The following is a 14,970-nucleotide window of genomic DNA, read 5'->3' as shown; positions in this document are numbered from 1 at the left end:
CTGGGGAAGGAGACTGCACCGAATCTCTATCCTAAAGCTCTGAGGGCTACTCAGAGGAGGTATTATCCATTCGAAAGGGGGACAAAGGGATGTAGCAAACTCAAATGCCTCTAGGAGCCAGGCAGGCAACATAAAGGAGGAAATGTATTGGGGTTAGGACGGTGGACATCCAGAGAGCCCATGTGGTTCCTGAAGTGGGCAGCCCCAACCAAATGTTGCCTTGCAGTCGTGAGGACCCCGTGTTAGCAGATCTTTAGTCTTTTCATGAGAAGCCCCAAATTGTTTTTTTTTTTTTAATGTGAAATCGCCTGTTTTTTTTTTTTTTCAATTAACTTTTAAAAATGAAACGCCAACTGGGCAGTTCTGCATGAGACCAACTTAGCTGCCTCCAAGCCACATAATACAAACTGAGGAAACCGAGGCCCACTGAAGGGAAGCTGTGAACTCGAACCCAACCCCTTAGACTTGCAAAGCTCTTCCTTTTCTCTCCCTGGTGTGCAGTTGGCTGCAGATGAAGAACCCGCTTTTGCTCCCTTCCCCGCCTGCTGGTGAGGGTGGGCCTTGGCTCACCTGCGAACTGCAGTTGGGTTTCCCAAGGCTGGAGAAGGAGCAGCAACAGGGGCAGCAGCGAATATAGAAGCCCCCTCATGGCGCTCAGCCAACAGAGAACGGAGGTGTCCGAGCCTGAAGAGGAAGGAAAATATCAGAGCAATAGTGTTTACAGAGCTCTTATTCTAGGTGATGGGTATTTGCAGGGGGAGGAGGGCCATGGATTTATTTTACTAATCTCTCTACTTTTGTGCATGGTGAAATTTTTCATTATAAAAAAATTTCATCACAGTGAGTTTGCTGGAAACACAGGGAATTCTGCTTTTCAGGACTGAAGAACAGTAAATAAATAGAAAGTAGATTTTAAAATATACAAAAATTTAAAAGGAAAGGCCTTTCCTCAGTGCCAGGCACGATGATAAGTGCTTTCATGCACTGTGGCATTTATTGAGTCCTCTCAACAATTCTATGAGTCCAAGGCTGTTGCTGTCCCCAGAGTATAGATGAGGAAAGAGGCTCAGAAACTTCACCGGGTGTACCAAAAGTCGCGTGGCAAGAAAGTGACTCCTCCAGGATATAATCTTACGCCTATGGGGTTCCAAGGAGCAGTCGCGTGACTCTGCAGAGGGAAGCCATTCCCCACAGCACCCCCTCCCCTTTGCACACAAGGCAGCTCTGTATGGCTGTGCTCCCACCCACCACCACCCCACCCCTCGACTCAAACAGGCAGGGCCCCAATGCAGGCCTGCTGCCGCCTTGGCCGAAACCCACCACGCGGATGAACTTGTGACTGGTGCCGCCCCTTCCCGCCTGCTCTCAGGAGCGGCCTCCAGGGGGCGCCCTCTCGGGTCTGGCTGTGTTGGCTAGTTGGCCGTGGGAAGCCCACGTCCGCCCAGCAGGTGCTCCTGCCCAAAGCAAACAGGGAGCCAGGAGCCCCAGGGCCTTGCAGATAAGGCTGGGGTAGAAAATATCCGGCGCTGGAGCAGAGGAGCAGAAGTGCGCACGGAGGGCTCCGGGGACAGTGGCATTGGACGCCCCCGGACTCGGCCATGGACCCCGTGGGGGCAGGTGAGCGCTCACTCTCTCTTGGCCCTTGGCGACGCCCGTTGAGAATCACGAAGGACTCCCATTGTACAAATACGAAAAGTGAGGCCCAAGAAGGTAGCCCGCAGAGCTGCAAAGAAACCTAGGACTCCTCGCTCCCGTTCTTCCTTCTGAGCGACCTGGCAACCTGGTTCTTAGGCGTCACCTTTTTTTCTTCTGTTCCCTTCCTGGGGTCCCCACTCCACCTCCATCCCCTCGCCCCTTGCTGAAGCTGTGCTAACCATTTTTCTGTTTCTATTTCTTGGCAGAGGGGGCCGGCTACCCCTAATCCAACCGCAGCCCCACCCCCTCCCCAATTCCGTGAATGGTTTCTATTCTGAGAAAGGCCGGGTGCCTGTCGCTCCCTCTAGGCGCCCTCCGCGTTGCGGATCCTCACCTCCTTTGCCTTTCAGCATTGGTAGAGGAACAAATACCCCTCTGGCAGAACCTGTCGTGGGAGGGTGACTAAGCCAGACGTGCCAGCCGCTCCTGGAGGTGGGAGGGTGTGGAATGCCTCCTCCAGCGTGGGCCACAGCCCAGCAGGCGAGCACGCCTGGGGAGCAAGAGGGTACAGGCACAAGGCCCCTGGCCCCCTCCCATCCGTTCCTGTCTGCAGAAGCTTCTGGGCCCCTAAATCTTAAGTTTCTCCTTCTCCTGCTCTTGGACAGATGCAACATCTCTCTTGGCACCCCACCTCCACCCAATCCTAGAAAGTCAAAATAGGGCTTGCGTCCAAGTTCATACCCTTCCAACTCCTCATTCTAGAGAGGAAGGAGCCAGGACCAGAGAGGGTAATGTCTTGCCCAGGTCACACAGCAACGTGGCAAGGTGACAGGGCTGACCCCAGAACCCGGAGGTCCTCGAGGGGGTTAATCCTTGCGTTAAGAAATGCCCTTAGGATGGAGAAAGTGGATTCTCGAGGGAGGAGAGGTTTGTGAATAATTCCTCAAGAGCTGGCTGAAGAATAAACACTTCGAGGACGTTCTGGGGAACGGTGGTGGCGGGGAGGGTTGCCGGGGGTTGCTAGAGGGAGGAGATTGGGGATAAGGTCCCCCTTCTCCGTTTCGGCGGTCGTGCTCGTGGGGGCTGTATTTGGAGAGGGCCTTGCAGAGGTGGAGAAGGGCACTGCAGGTCAGACGGGGCACCGTAGGCGGTGCAGCCGCGGCTAATACGGGCGCCTGGTCTGGCTGGATGCCTGCTCCCCGCAGCCCCCTCGGCACCCCCAGGCCCTTTGACTCACCTGAGTCTGCCGGACAGCTCAGAGGCGCGGCCGCAGAGCGGAGCCGACGGGCGGAGCCTCCCCAGCAGTTGGACCAGGTACCGGCGCGGGCAGTGTGCCCGAGGTGGGGACCGCCAGGCTGCTGGAGCGGGCGGAGGCGGCGGCCGCATTTAACCCGGGGGCCGACGGGTGGGGAGGGGGAACGCGGGCCGCGACCCCTCCCACTGGCAGGGAGCGACCCCCGCCTTCTTCCGAGGGCTGGGGCGGGGCCAGCGCGACGCCCCCTGCTCCCGCCACCCCTCGAGCCACAGACGCGAGTTGCGGGGCGGGAATCGGGCTCCCGCGGGAGGCTGGGCGGCTACGCTCTCCTCAGTCGGAATGCGTTGGAAGCCTCCAAGGCCCTTCCCCGGGGAGAGCCCCAAGGGGCGGAGCGGGGCCTGGCTCGGCCGCCGGCTGCTTGGCCCCGCTTCCGAGGGCGCGGCCGGGCTCTTGACCCCGCCGCCCCTTCCAGGGGTGGAGAGAGGCTCCGGACTCTGGTCCTGCAAGGAGGGATAAAGGGTTCAGAAGGGCAGCCTGAGGCTTCATGGCTCTCCCCAGGCCCCACCTGGTGGTGCCTCGGATCCTGCCCTCACGGACGCCTTTCCACGTTTTCTGCAATTACTGAGGTCCTGGACCCAGCCGTCCTCGCCCATCAAAACACCCTGGTGGAGAAGACCCCAGGCCCCTAGGCCCTGACTGGTCCCCTCCACAGGGCCGATGGAGGCCCTGTTTTCAGGGGAAGGAAAGCTGAGACATCAATAGACGCCTTCTCTTGGGAGATAGGGGGTTAGGAGTGTTGCTTTAACCCGAAAAATACGAAAATATTCCAAGATCCTAGGCACACAGTTCGGGGTGCCTGTCCAATTTTTCAGGCATCTGCTGGCGGGCCAGAGAGCACTCTTCTGGTCCGGGGTCCAGCCACCACTCTCCCCTCCTCTCTCTCTCCGCGCCCCGCCCCCATCCGCATCAGGGCTGCCCCGGGTGGGTCCCCTCAGAGTGCTGGGAAGCCATGCGCCCTCACAAACTCAGCCTCCGCCTCAAGGCCGGCACAAGTGAGTGCTTTATGCCGCTGGGGCCTCACCCCAGGGCTCCAGGCTGCAGTGGGCGTGGAGCCAGACCTGCGGAGTGGCGCCTGGGTGGTCCCGGTGGTCGCCACGAAGACCTCACTGAGCGGCATACCACCCAAATATTTAGCCCACAGCTTACACTCAAGTCGCCTCTCTTGCCTAAGACTTTTCTTTGACCCCAAGGGGGCAGAACTAGGAGGGTCCCTTCCTCCAATTCATTTACTCAATCTGCCCGCTTGGGTCTCTAAGCTCCCTGTTGCGGGCGCCCGGCCCGCCCCAACCCGGTCCCAGGTCGTCCTTGGAGCCCAGTGCGGTCCTGAGGGAAGGCGTGCGCCGCTGCCTGCAGCAGCAGTGCGAGCAGACGGTTCGGATCCTGCACGCCAAGGTGGCCCAGAAATCATACGGAAATGAGAAGAGGTAGGTCCTTCGGTGGCCCTCCAAGGTCCCCAGGACCAGCCTTTAGCCCTGTGGTCCCCCTCCCTGTTTAGTCTTTTCGCTTCCCAGGTGGTGCAGGTGGTAGAGTCCACCTGTTAAGGTGCGAGACACAAGAGACATGGGTTCGATCCCTGGGTCGGGAAGATCCCCTGGAGAAGGAAATGGCAGCTCACTCCAGTATTTTTTTGCCTGGAAAATTCCATAGACAGAGGAGTCTGGTGGGGTCTATGGGGTCGCAGAGTCAGACATGACTGAGCACGCATATGCACACTCGCTACACACAGAACCTGGAGAGGACTCAGGGCTCTGCTCTTAGCCAATCAGCAGCCTTTTTCCCTTAGTCACCATCAGCCCTGACTTCGACCTGTAGCAGAACCACCCTGTAAATCTACAGTCCCCATTCCCTCATTCACCCATTCACTCATTCCACAACTGCCTACTGAGCGCTTATCATGCATCAGGCTCTCTGGCACTGCTGGGCACCCGGCACACAGTTGGACAGGACAGATACGATCCCTGCATTCCTTGTGGCATCTTTGCTCTAGTGTGAGAGAGACAGCCAATAACCACCTCACAGATCAGTGAAGAAGATGCTCCCAGGTGGTGATGAGAGCTGGAAGGGAAACAGAAGAGGACAAGCTGAGGGGCAGGGGTGTACTTTAGCTCGCAAGGTCAAGGTGGTAGGAGGGCCTTTTAAGGAGGTCACGTCTGAACTAAGACTTGAACGTGAAAATGGAGCCAGACGTGAGAAAGTCTGGGGGAAGCATGTTTTAATTAGAAGCAATGAAAAATGCAAAGACCTTAACTCACTTGGTACTAACTTGGCCTGTTCGAGGCCAAAAGAAGTCAGAGTGGCTAGAATTAGAGAAGCAGAGGGGTCATTGTAGGAAGTGACGTTGGAGAAGTAAGCAGGGGCTAGATCATGTAAGTACTTTGAATTTAAACCACTGGAGGATTTTAAGATAAGTAACATATCCTAAAAAAAGAAAAGAAAAACCCCATTTGGCTGTTGTGTGAAAAACAAGTCGAAGAGGGGTAGGAGTGGAAGCAGAGAGACCAGATTAAATTGATGGCAGTTGGGACAAAGATGGAGGTGGTCAGAAGTCAATGGATTCTGAATACGTTTTAAAGGTGGTGGATAGGACTTCCTGACGGATTGAGTGAGGAATGTGAAAAAAAATAAAGATTCGGGTATTAATGGGGTTCACAGTCTCGGAGAAACCTGGGGAGACAGAGGAAGAAGTAAGGATCCCGTTGGCTTTCTGCTGTCTTTGAGATGCCTCAAAGACGGGACGCTAAAGTGGAGATGGATATACAAGTCCGGCGCTTGCATGTCTCCGCAGGTTCTTCTGCCCGCCGCCCTGTGTCTACCTCGCAGGTCCCGGCTGGAGGGTGAAGCCAGTGCCGGGCCAAGGTGAGGGCGGACTCCAGGGCTGCCGGGCGGCTCCGTTTGTAAGGGGACCAGCCACTCTGCAGGGCCCGGGAGCGGGGCGGTTCTCAGGCGCAGTCTCGCCGCGCCCTCTGGCGGCGAGAACTAAGCTTGCCTGGCTGACGCCTGAGTGCTTCCAGAGCCCGCTCGCATCCCTTTGCAGCCCACCAGGCAGGGGAGACTGGGCCCCTGGTCTGCGGTTACATGGGACTAGACGGCGCGTCCGGCAGCGCCGCCGAGACGCAGAAGTTGAATTTCGAAGAGCAGCCCGACTCCAGGGTGAGAGCCCTTGGCAGGAGGGGGCGGTGGGGGTGGGTGGCCTGCTATTCCTTCTCCCATCCTCACCTCTCCCTTGGAGGGGACCGGGGAGGGGAGGGGGCTCCTTCATTCCCCCTGCAGGAGCCAAAAGATAGGTGGGGATGCGGAGAGACCAGGCCTTGAGGCTGAGCCCAAGAGCTTGGATGTGTCATGTCACGTCCGACGGGGCGGGCGTCAGATAACTGGGGGAGGTGGGCTCATCCCGGGACTTAGCGCTGCGATGAGACGACCCCGTCCCCGCGAACCCGGTAGGAATTCAGTTGCGCCAAGACTCTGTACATCTCGGACGCAGACAAGAGGAAGCACTTCCGACTGGTGTTGCGGCTCATGCTCCGAGGCGGCCGCGAGCTGGGCACCTTCCACAGCCGCCTCATCAAGGTCATCTCCAAGCCCTCGCAGAAGAAACAGTCGCTAAAGAACACCGACCGTGAGCGGGGGTGGGGCCTGGCCGCGGGGCGGGCTTGGGGAGATGCCCCAGGTCTGCAAGCGTCTTGATTTGGGAAGGGGCAGGGGGAGAGGCCTGGGAGTCTGAGCCGAAAGCCGGGCGGGTCTAGATGGGTGGGTGTGGCCTAGGAACCCAATCTGAGGTTGGAGGTCCCCCAAATAGCTGGTAGGTGCTGAAGTAAAGACAAAATAGAATAATAAAAGGGCAGAGGAAATTCAGTTAAAAATGTTCATTTAGTGCTTCATGTGCTTTGCAAGTGTCTGTTCTGGAGGCACAGCCTAGCCTAGCAGGGGAGAGAAACGCATTGCTGATCAAAGAGACAGTTGGAGATAAGTGCTGCCCTGGATGCCAAGTGATAAACCCCGGGGCTAATGGGTTTGAAAATACAGGGGAAAAAAGCCTGAATGACAATAACACCATCACCCTCCCTGGAAGATGGAAGGGAGAAGCTGGGCAAAGGAGGCCTTTCTTGGCAGGCATGTACATTCATCACCCTGTTTGATGCTCATCCTTGTAAGGTGAGTGGTAGGTGAGGAAAATGAGACGCGGAACATCCATCCATTCTTTTAAGAAATGTTCGGGCCTTGGACTTCCCTGGCAGTTCAGTGGTTAAGACTCTGTGATTCCACTGTAGGGGACTCAGGCTTGATCCCTGGTTGGTGAACCCTAAGATCCTGTATGCCACTCAGTGGGACCAGAAAAAAGGAAAAGAAAAATGAAAAAAAGAAATATTGGGCCCCATCACCTTCCAAATGACTTGCTTAGGTTTGCCCAGTTAGAAAAGTGGTCCAGCCAGCATTTGAACTTGAGTTGATGTGACTCAAGCCCACTCCCACCCCTTACCTTATTTACTTTCTGTTAAAAACGCTGAAGGATGTCTCAGATTCAGGTAGTGCTCTGGCTGGCCGCTGGTGTGAGGGCAGGGCCAGGGAATGGTAAGGTGATATAGTGTGACTGTTTTAAGTGCAAATTCTGGAGCGAGGTGGCCTGGGTTTGAATCCCGACTCTGCCGCTGGCTAGCTGTGTGATCTTGAGGGAGTTGTTCTCGTAAGTAAAGATAATATTATCGACTGCAGAGGGTTGTTGAGAAGCAAAAGAGCTAACTCGTGTTCAGCATTTAAATCAGTGCCTGAAGAACAATGAACGCTAGCTATCATCATGATGATAGTGGATGGGAACTTGGGTTAAGTATACATTGAGCACTCACAGTGTGCCTAGCACTCTGAGGGAAGAATGGGTGATGACGCAGTGCTTTCTCCCCACCGGTGCTCAAAATCCAATCAGAGAGCAGAATGGTGGCTCTGAATCTGTGCTAAAGGCCAAAAGAGATTAATATTAAACCGTAGAAATACACTGCTATTTCACAGCACATGCCTTTGCTTACAGTCTCCTGAGCAACTCCTACCTACCTCGTCCTCCCCAGCTGAGAGTATAACCTCCTCCAGGAAGCCTTCTGGAGCCCAGCCAGCCCTGACTACATCCTACTGAAAGTTTCTATTTATTCCTTGTTCCCACTCTGAGACTCAACTCCTCCAGAGCAAAACTAGGTCTCATTCACCCTTTGGTGCCCGGCACCCAGCATAGGGCAGGCCACCAAGCAGGCATTTAGTAACTACTACTTGATAAAATTCTGGTTTTCATGCCCAGGCAGCGAAAAGGACCAGACAGAGGTACAGAAGCAGGATCATAGCAGGTGCTAGATAAATCGCCATGAGACAATGAATGGCTAGTGTCTCTGGGAATTTGAGCCAGATTGGCTCAGGGGACCGAGGATGGGAATGTCACTGGCAATGCCAAGGAGCCAAGCCAGGCCCGGGCACTGACTCCACCTCCCCTCACAGTGTGCATATCCTCGGGCTCGAAGGTCTCCCTCTTCAACCGCCTGCGCTCCCAGACGGTCTCCACGCGCTACCTCTCTGTGGAGGACGGGGACTTTGTGGCCAGCGCACGCCAGTGGGCTGCCTTCACTCTCCACCTGGGTAATCCCACCAGCAGGCCCGGGGCTGGGCACTTCACATCCATTCACTTATTTAATCTTCACCACAACTCGTCCAGGGAAGTAAATGTTGCCCCATGGAACCAAGGCTTACAGACATCAAAAGACTTGTCAAAAGTCCTAGTGAGTCGGTAACTGAACCCGGCTACTCTGACTCCAGTATCCAGCCCCTGCCCCCAGACCACAGGCATTCTCAAGGATGGGCCACAAGGGGTTTCTCCAGGCCGAGAATTTTCAGCCTGAGCCTCCTCCCTGTGTGCCAGCCCTGCCCATAAGCCCCACGTGTGATGCGAGGCAGAGCCAGAGGCAAAAGGATCTGGGACAGAAGCTTAGGACCCCTGAAGCCCTCCTGCCTTTTGTTTACTCCTCAGCTGATGAACACTGTTCCCAGGGGGACTTCCCGCCTCGAGAGGGCTACGTCCGCTACGGCTCCCTGGTGCAGCTCGTCTGCACGGTCACGGGCATCACTCTACCCCCGATGGTATGGGAAGGGAGGGCACAGCTGGACGGGTCACCCCAGATCCATCCCCAAGGGAAGGGCTAAGGGCGAGCACCCAAAGCGTGATGACCCCTATCCTCACTGGGGACACTCAGCGTTTGTGGGACTGTGTGGAGGTCAAGGGCTGTCATGGTTGGGGGGTGGATATGCCAGCAATATGCCAGCATTCCACATGGCTATTGGGGTAGCAGAGAGCTGGCTGGGAGGGCAGCCTGTGGGCACCCAGGCACCCTGCTGCCACACCTCCCCCACACTTCTGCCGTAGATCATCCGCAAAGTAGCCAAACAGTGTGCCCTCCTCGACGTGGATGAGCCCATCTCCCAACTCCACAAGTGTGCATTCCAGTTTCCCGGTGGTCCTCCAGGAGGAGGCGGCACCTACTTATGTCTCGCTACAGAGAAGGTGGTGCAGTTTCAGGTGAGAAGCAGAGACTCTCAGCACCAAGCATCCCAGAAAATCAGAACTGCAAAGGACAGTAGGATATAAGATCACCGTTACTGTCACCATCATGGTTGCTACTCACCGAGCAACACTGCCTCCTATGGAAGGTTAGACGTGAAGACTATCAGGATAGAATCAGAGAATGTAGAAAAAAGTAGTAGCATTGAGCAATGCTCCCTCCCAAAGGCTATTAAAGTCATAGAATGTTGTTATATAAAATTGTAGGGGAATTCCCTGGTGGTCCAGTGCTTATGACTCTGCACTTCTACTGTAGGGGGCCGGGGTTCCATCCCTGGTCTGAGAACTAAGATCCCACAAGCCCAGAGGCACGGGGCTAAGAAAAAAAAAAAAATTGTAGAATGTAGATAAAAATCAGTAATAAATAGTAGTTGTGAGTATTACTGAGCAAAGATGAATCATGGAATGTTAAGACATAGGATTGTCAAATATGAAAAATTGCTATTATTATTAAGCAATACAAAGAACATTATCATGGAATGTTGAGATAAAATCATAATACGTAGAAAATCACATTATTATTGAGCAACAATCCTTCCAAAAGCATTTTAAAGTGTTGGAATGTTTAGGGCACAGGATTGCACAATGTTTTCCTTTTTTTTTTTTTAATGAAATTCTAGAATTCTAAGAACGTAGATCTTTAGAAACCAGCTAGTCCAGAGAGCTGAGGTAACTCTAAAAAGAGAAATTAAAGGTTTGGTTCAAGCTCACAGGGCAGGTAAACCGCAGAGCCCAGGACTGAAATGTTAGGAATGCGGAAGCCCAGGCATTGCGCCGGCCGGATGCGCTGATGGCCGCCCATGGCTGCAGCTTCTTCTCCATCCCCTGGGGTCTCCCCTCAGGCCTCCCCCTGCCCTAAGGAGGCCAACAGAGCGCTGCTCAACGACAACTCTTGCTGGACCATCATCGGCACCGAGTCGGTGGAATTCTCCTTCAGCACCAGCCTGGCGTGCACCCGGGAGCCGGTCACTCCCGTGCCGCTCATCAGCACCCTCGAGGTGAATCCGGGCGCTGCGGGGCGCTGGCGGGCGTGGATCCTGACTGCTCCGGGCGGGGTGGGAGTGCAGATGAGGGAGGGGAGCGAGCTCTCAGCTCCCCCCCGCCCCTCGCTTCTCCCACACCCCTTGGTCTCGCCCTCCCCCAGCTGAGTGGCGGGGGCGACGTGGCCACCCTGGAGCTCCACGGTGAGAACTTCCACGCGGGGCTCAAGGTGTGGTTCGGGGACGTGGAGGCCGAAACCATGTACAGGTATGGGGGTGGGGGTTTCCCTATCACCCAGAGAACGGAGCTGGTAGGGTGTGGGGTGCACGCCATCGGCATCGCTGATGTGATGCCCTGACCTCGATGCCCCACCCCCAGGAGCCCGCGGTCCCTGGTGTGTGTGGTACCCGACGTAGCCGTCTTCGGCAGCGACTGGCGCTGGCTGCGCACACCCATCACAGTGCCCGTGAGCCTCGTGCGCACCGACGGCCTTTTCTACCCCAGCGCCTTCTCCTTCACCTACACGCCCGAGTACAGCGCGCGGCCGGGGGCTCAGGGCGCCCCGGAGGCGCCCGCCGCTGACGCCGACGCGCTCCTGGAGAGCATCCATCACGAGTTCACGCGCACCAACTTCCACCTCTTCATCCAGACGTAGTAGGAGCGCCCTGGACTCTGAGATCTGGCCGGGGGCGGGTTTTCTGGGTCCTGAGACCTGCCCTCCGCCTCGGTGCTGCGAAAGTGAAGGCTGCAGGCCGACTTGCAGAAAGCTCTCGCCCTAGAAACCCTGCGGGTCTTACACCGGTTACTCCCTCGTCCTTTTCCGTCTAGGAAGACTCCGCCTGAGTGATGCTCCCTTTGTATCCGGTCAGGAGTGTGGTGTTCTCTGCCATTGTCTTTTTCACGCTCACACTCTCTCCCGCAGTAACGATATTTTTTTTGTTTTTGGCATGCCACGTGGCTTGTAGGATCTTAATTCCCAGACCAGGAATGGAACCCGAACCCCATGCGGTGGAAGTGCAGTCTTAGTCCCTGGACCACCAGGGGGTTTCCTGTAGATCTCTCTTCTTTGTGCGTCCCTGTCCCTGCATCTTTCCATCTCTCTGGGTGTGGCATACAGTTTCACACACTGTGAAAAAGCCTAGCCTAGAGCAATGACCTTCCAGGAAGCTGTGTCTTCCCTGAAAGAAGAAACGGGTAGTTTCACGCACATGGGGCATGGGCTCACGCTTGCCCTGCTGGCCCTGAAGCAACAGGTCCCGCCTGGAATATTAGGTCCCACTCCAAGCACCAAGTCCCTTCTGGAGCATGGGAAACCTGTCCTGGAGTGCTGGCTTCCACCCTGCAGTACAAAGCTCAGTCCTTTCCTTAGTCTTCTTCTGGCTGGAGCCAGGCACAGTACCCATGCAGATGTTTGCCCTCTGGTCCACAACTTTGGTGGCTGGGCAGGTCCCTGGGGCAGTGGTCAGGTCTTGCCATCTTAATTGTCTACCCAAGCATTTCTTTTGCAGGCCCAGTAAGATGCAGTCAGTCCTAAGGGTCGGAGATTGCTCTGCTGTGTTGACATCAACTCCCCAGCCAGGGCAGAGTCTGATCTGTATGACCCAACTCCTCCCAGAGGGAGATGTCCCAGTGTGCTTCCCACCACATCCAGACAGAATAGAGGACCACATGTGTGACGGAGCAGATAGCTCACATTTGTGATACTTCCTGGAGGAGCAATGGGGGTTCAGAGGCAGCCATCATCTCTGAGCCCCTGTCCCTGCTCTGGGGACCACCTGCTGCCTCTGGGCAGGCCCAGGGGCAACCACAAGACCCAAAACAAAACTTGCCCAGGACAACTCTAGGCAGAACTCATGGGATCTGCTGGGCAATCACCAAGAAAGAATAGCTTCTTTAGATGGAGCCCAGGGATAAAATTGCAATTTATCACTGCCCGGACTCTCCACCCTCTGCCAAATGTGTGCCCCACAGGGAGGGTCCTGACTCGGGCTGTGGAAACCATGACCCAGCTATCATAGGTGCCAACTGCTTGTATCAGCCCCTGCGGGTGCCAAAAGGGGAGAACTGGTCTGAAATGTGGGTCAAGGGCTCTCACCCCTCTGGGCCTTTCTTTAAGCTCTAAGTTCATTTCCTGAGATGCTTTCCTCAGAACATGGAAACCCCCGTGAAAAAGAGGAAGCTGATATTTCCCAAGGGGGCAAAATGGGCTTTGCTCTTAGAGTCCTCAAAGTCTTGGCTAAGTTCCGTTTTCTGCCATCAGCAGACTGAAACCCACAATGATGGGAAAGAGAAACTTGTTCAGAGTCTGCCATGGCCCCGGAGAATGGATCCTGGCAGAGGAACCCAGGGAACAAATGGATGGAAAGCATCCTCCACATGAGTGCCCGTCCCAGGAGAGTTTGAGCTCAATGCCCTGTGAGGTTGAAGCAGGAAACCACTTGTAAAGACGCTAAAAGGTTTCATAGCATATCATACGGGGAGTTGGGGCTCAAGCACCTTTCCGGTTCTGCCCTCAAGAACTTCCTCCACCACTCCACCAGGCAGGAGTCCCGGAAGCCAAGGACCTAGCTTGACCTGAAAGCCCAGCCATGCAGCTCTATTTTTGCACTCTTCGCAGGACACTCCCAGACCCTTGGTCCCACCTACAGAAGTCTGTGCCCTCAGAGCTCCAACCCTGGCCTGTCTTCTGAGTTTCAGCTGCTGGACTGTCCTGGGAGGTCTTCTCTCCCCCAAGCCTTAATCTAACATCAAACTCCCCTCCCTCTCCATCTCCCTTGCTAGAAGAGGCTTCCTCCTTCTCTCCACTACAGCTCGATTCTCCAAACTCAGCTCAGACAGTCCCTTCTTCGAGATTTCCCTAATTCGGGACTTCCCTGGTGGTCCAGTGGGTAAGAATCCATCTGCCAACACAGAGAACAGGGGTTTGATCCCTGGTCCAGGAAGATCCCACATGCCACAGGGCAACTAAACCTGTGCGCCATGACTACTGAGCCTGCGCCCTAGAGCTGTTGCTCCACAATGAGAGAAGCCACCTCAGTGAGAAGCCTGCACACCACAGCTAGAGAAAGCCCGCGTGCAGCAGCAATGAAGACCCAGCGCAGCCAAAAAAAAATTCCCTGATTAGACTTAGTACAGTGATCGTTTCACACTGTAGTCAAATATTGCATCATTATGTTGTACACAGAAACTAATATAATGTTATATGTCAAAAAAAGACTTCCCCAAGGCAAGACTACATAATTTGCAGGCCCAGGGCAAAATGAAAATATATAACCCCTTGTTCAAAAATTATTAAGACTTTCAAGACAGCGATAGCAGAGCATGAAATCAAGGCAGGGCCCTGCCAAGCACCAAGGCCTTGTGTGCCTGTCAAGGTCACAAGCCCACAAAGCTGGCTCTGGCTTTCCATCTTGCTTTCCCATAGAATCCCACTAGAACCATGTACCGCCCACCTTGGATCAAAGGGCTTTATGTGCGCGTCAGTTGTCCCCTGTAGACTGTGAGCTTCATGTGGGAAGGAGCTCATCCTGGTGTGGCCTAGGAGGCGCATTGCAACGCTTGAACATTGAATGAATACCAAAGAGCATGGGATTGTATTGGCAGGTATTAAATTTGGATTTTGCAAGTGCAACATGAAACCAGCAGGTGGCACTGTTGTCCTCCCAAGCGTTGAGTCTTCATTTATAGTTAAACAGTTCTGGTCCTTAAAGATAATCTTCACCTTTTCATGTTCTCAGGATCAGAACAGAGTTGAGAGTCATTGCTGTCCTCCATATTTCATCCTCATTTTACAGATGGGGAAACCGGGGCTCTGAGAGAGAAGACCCAGCAAACAGAGCAGGTTGATGGCAGCGTCTGATTTGAATCCTATACTTTTGATGCAAAGTCTGGGCCTCTGAGCTTCTTTTAATTTTCTACTTCATAGTCTTTAATACTCTTAATTCCCTGCTATGTGTAGGTAGCATATGTGTGTGTTACAAAGGGCAGGATTGGGGGTGGGGAGTGGATGGGGTACATAGTGTATTCTTGCTGTGAATAAGGTCAAAATCTCCGTTCCCAAAATCTCCCAGTTTACCAGCTCTCCTGCTGCCTGAGGGCCCACTGGGGGGAAAAAAAAGCAAGTCTTTCAGTTTAAGTCTTCTGTGAACATTGAACTTTGAATTTCTCTCTCTCTTCTGTTTCTTTGAAGTTGACTTTCTTTAAATAGAAAGCCATCATGACCACAGTGTGGGTAATATTCTCAGACACCTTCCTCCCTGGGGAGGATGCTGATGGCTGTGGGCACAGACCATGAAGATGGCTGAGGAGACAGGAAGTGGTTTTAAGGGGAATGAAACCAGCAGGGTGACATGTCCTGAGTTTTGCAACTTCAGCCCTGATCATATTCACCTGGCTCTGTTCCAGACCCCACGGGACAAAGGCAGGTTGGACAGCTGTGCCAAAACAGTGA

At 54.5% G+C, this 14,970-nt stretch overlaps 2 protein-coding genes across 4 annotated transcripts in view; one reads left to right on the top strand and one right to left on the bottom strand.

The window, feature by feature from the left end:
- The window catches only part of MATN4 (matrilin 4), a 16,861-nt gene extending 13,613 nt beyond the window's left edge, over nucleotides 1–3,248 (bottom strand). Inside the window, exons 1-2 of one of the 3 annotated variants that reach the window (XM_088843741.1) lie at nucleotides 2,873–3,248; nucleotides 571–684 (exon numbers count right to left, since the gene is read on the bottom strand). In XM_088843741.1, coding sequence (XP_088699867.1) covers nucleotides 571–649 — 79 coding nt within the window. In that variant the 5' untranslated portion in view covers nucleotides 650–684; nucleotides 2,873–3,248. Of the gene's footprint in view, nucleotides 1–570; nucleotides 685–2,029; nucleotides 2,230–2,872 lie in introns of those variants that run through there. The other 2 variants (XM_088843740.1, XM_088843739.1) reach the window with 2 other exon arrangements.
- On the top strand, nucleotides 1,439–14,970 carry RBPJL (recombination signal binding protein for immunoglobulin kappa J region like). The gene is made up of 12 exons (XM_055437721.2): nucleotides 1,439–1,617; nucleotides 2,841–2,949; nucleotides 4,249–4,374; nucleotides 5,736–5,806; nucleotides 5,985–6,100; nucleotides 6,392–6,566; nucleotides 8,426–8,563; nucleotides 8,952–9,061; nucleotides 9,345–9,497; nucleotides 10,382–10,537; nucleotides 10,684–10,787; nucleotides 10,899–14,970. Exons 1-12 carry the CDS (start codon nucleotides 1,599–1,601, stop codon nucleotides 11,173–11,175), a joined length of 1,554 nt encoding a protein of 517 aa, XP_055293696.2. The 5' UTR covers nucleotides 1,439–1,598; the 3' UTR covers nucleotides 11,176–14,970.

The sequence above is a fragment of the Moschus berezovskii genome, chromosome 15 (genome assembly GCF_049115385.1).
Source record: "Moschus berezovskii isolate FMDL1 chromosome 15, NW_MosBer_1.0, whole genome shotgun sequence".
In the NCBI taxonomy this organism is placed as follows: domain Eukaryota; kingdom Metazoa; phylum Chordata; class Mammalia; order Artiodactyla; family Moschidae; genus Moschus; species Moschus berezovskii.
The sequence above is the reverse complement of the archived record's forward strand: the minus strand, read 5'-3'. Positions and strand labels throughout refer to the sequence as shown.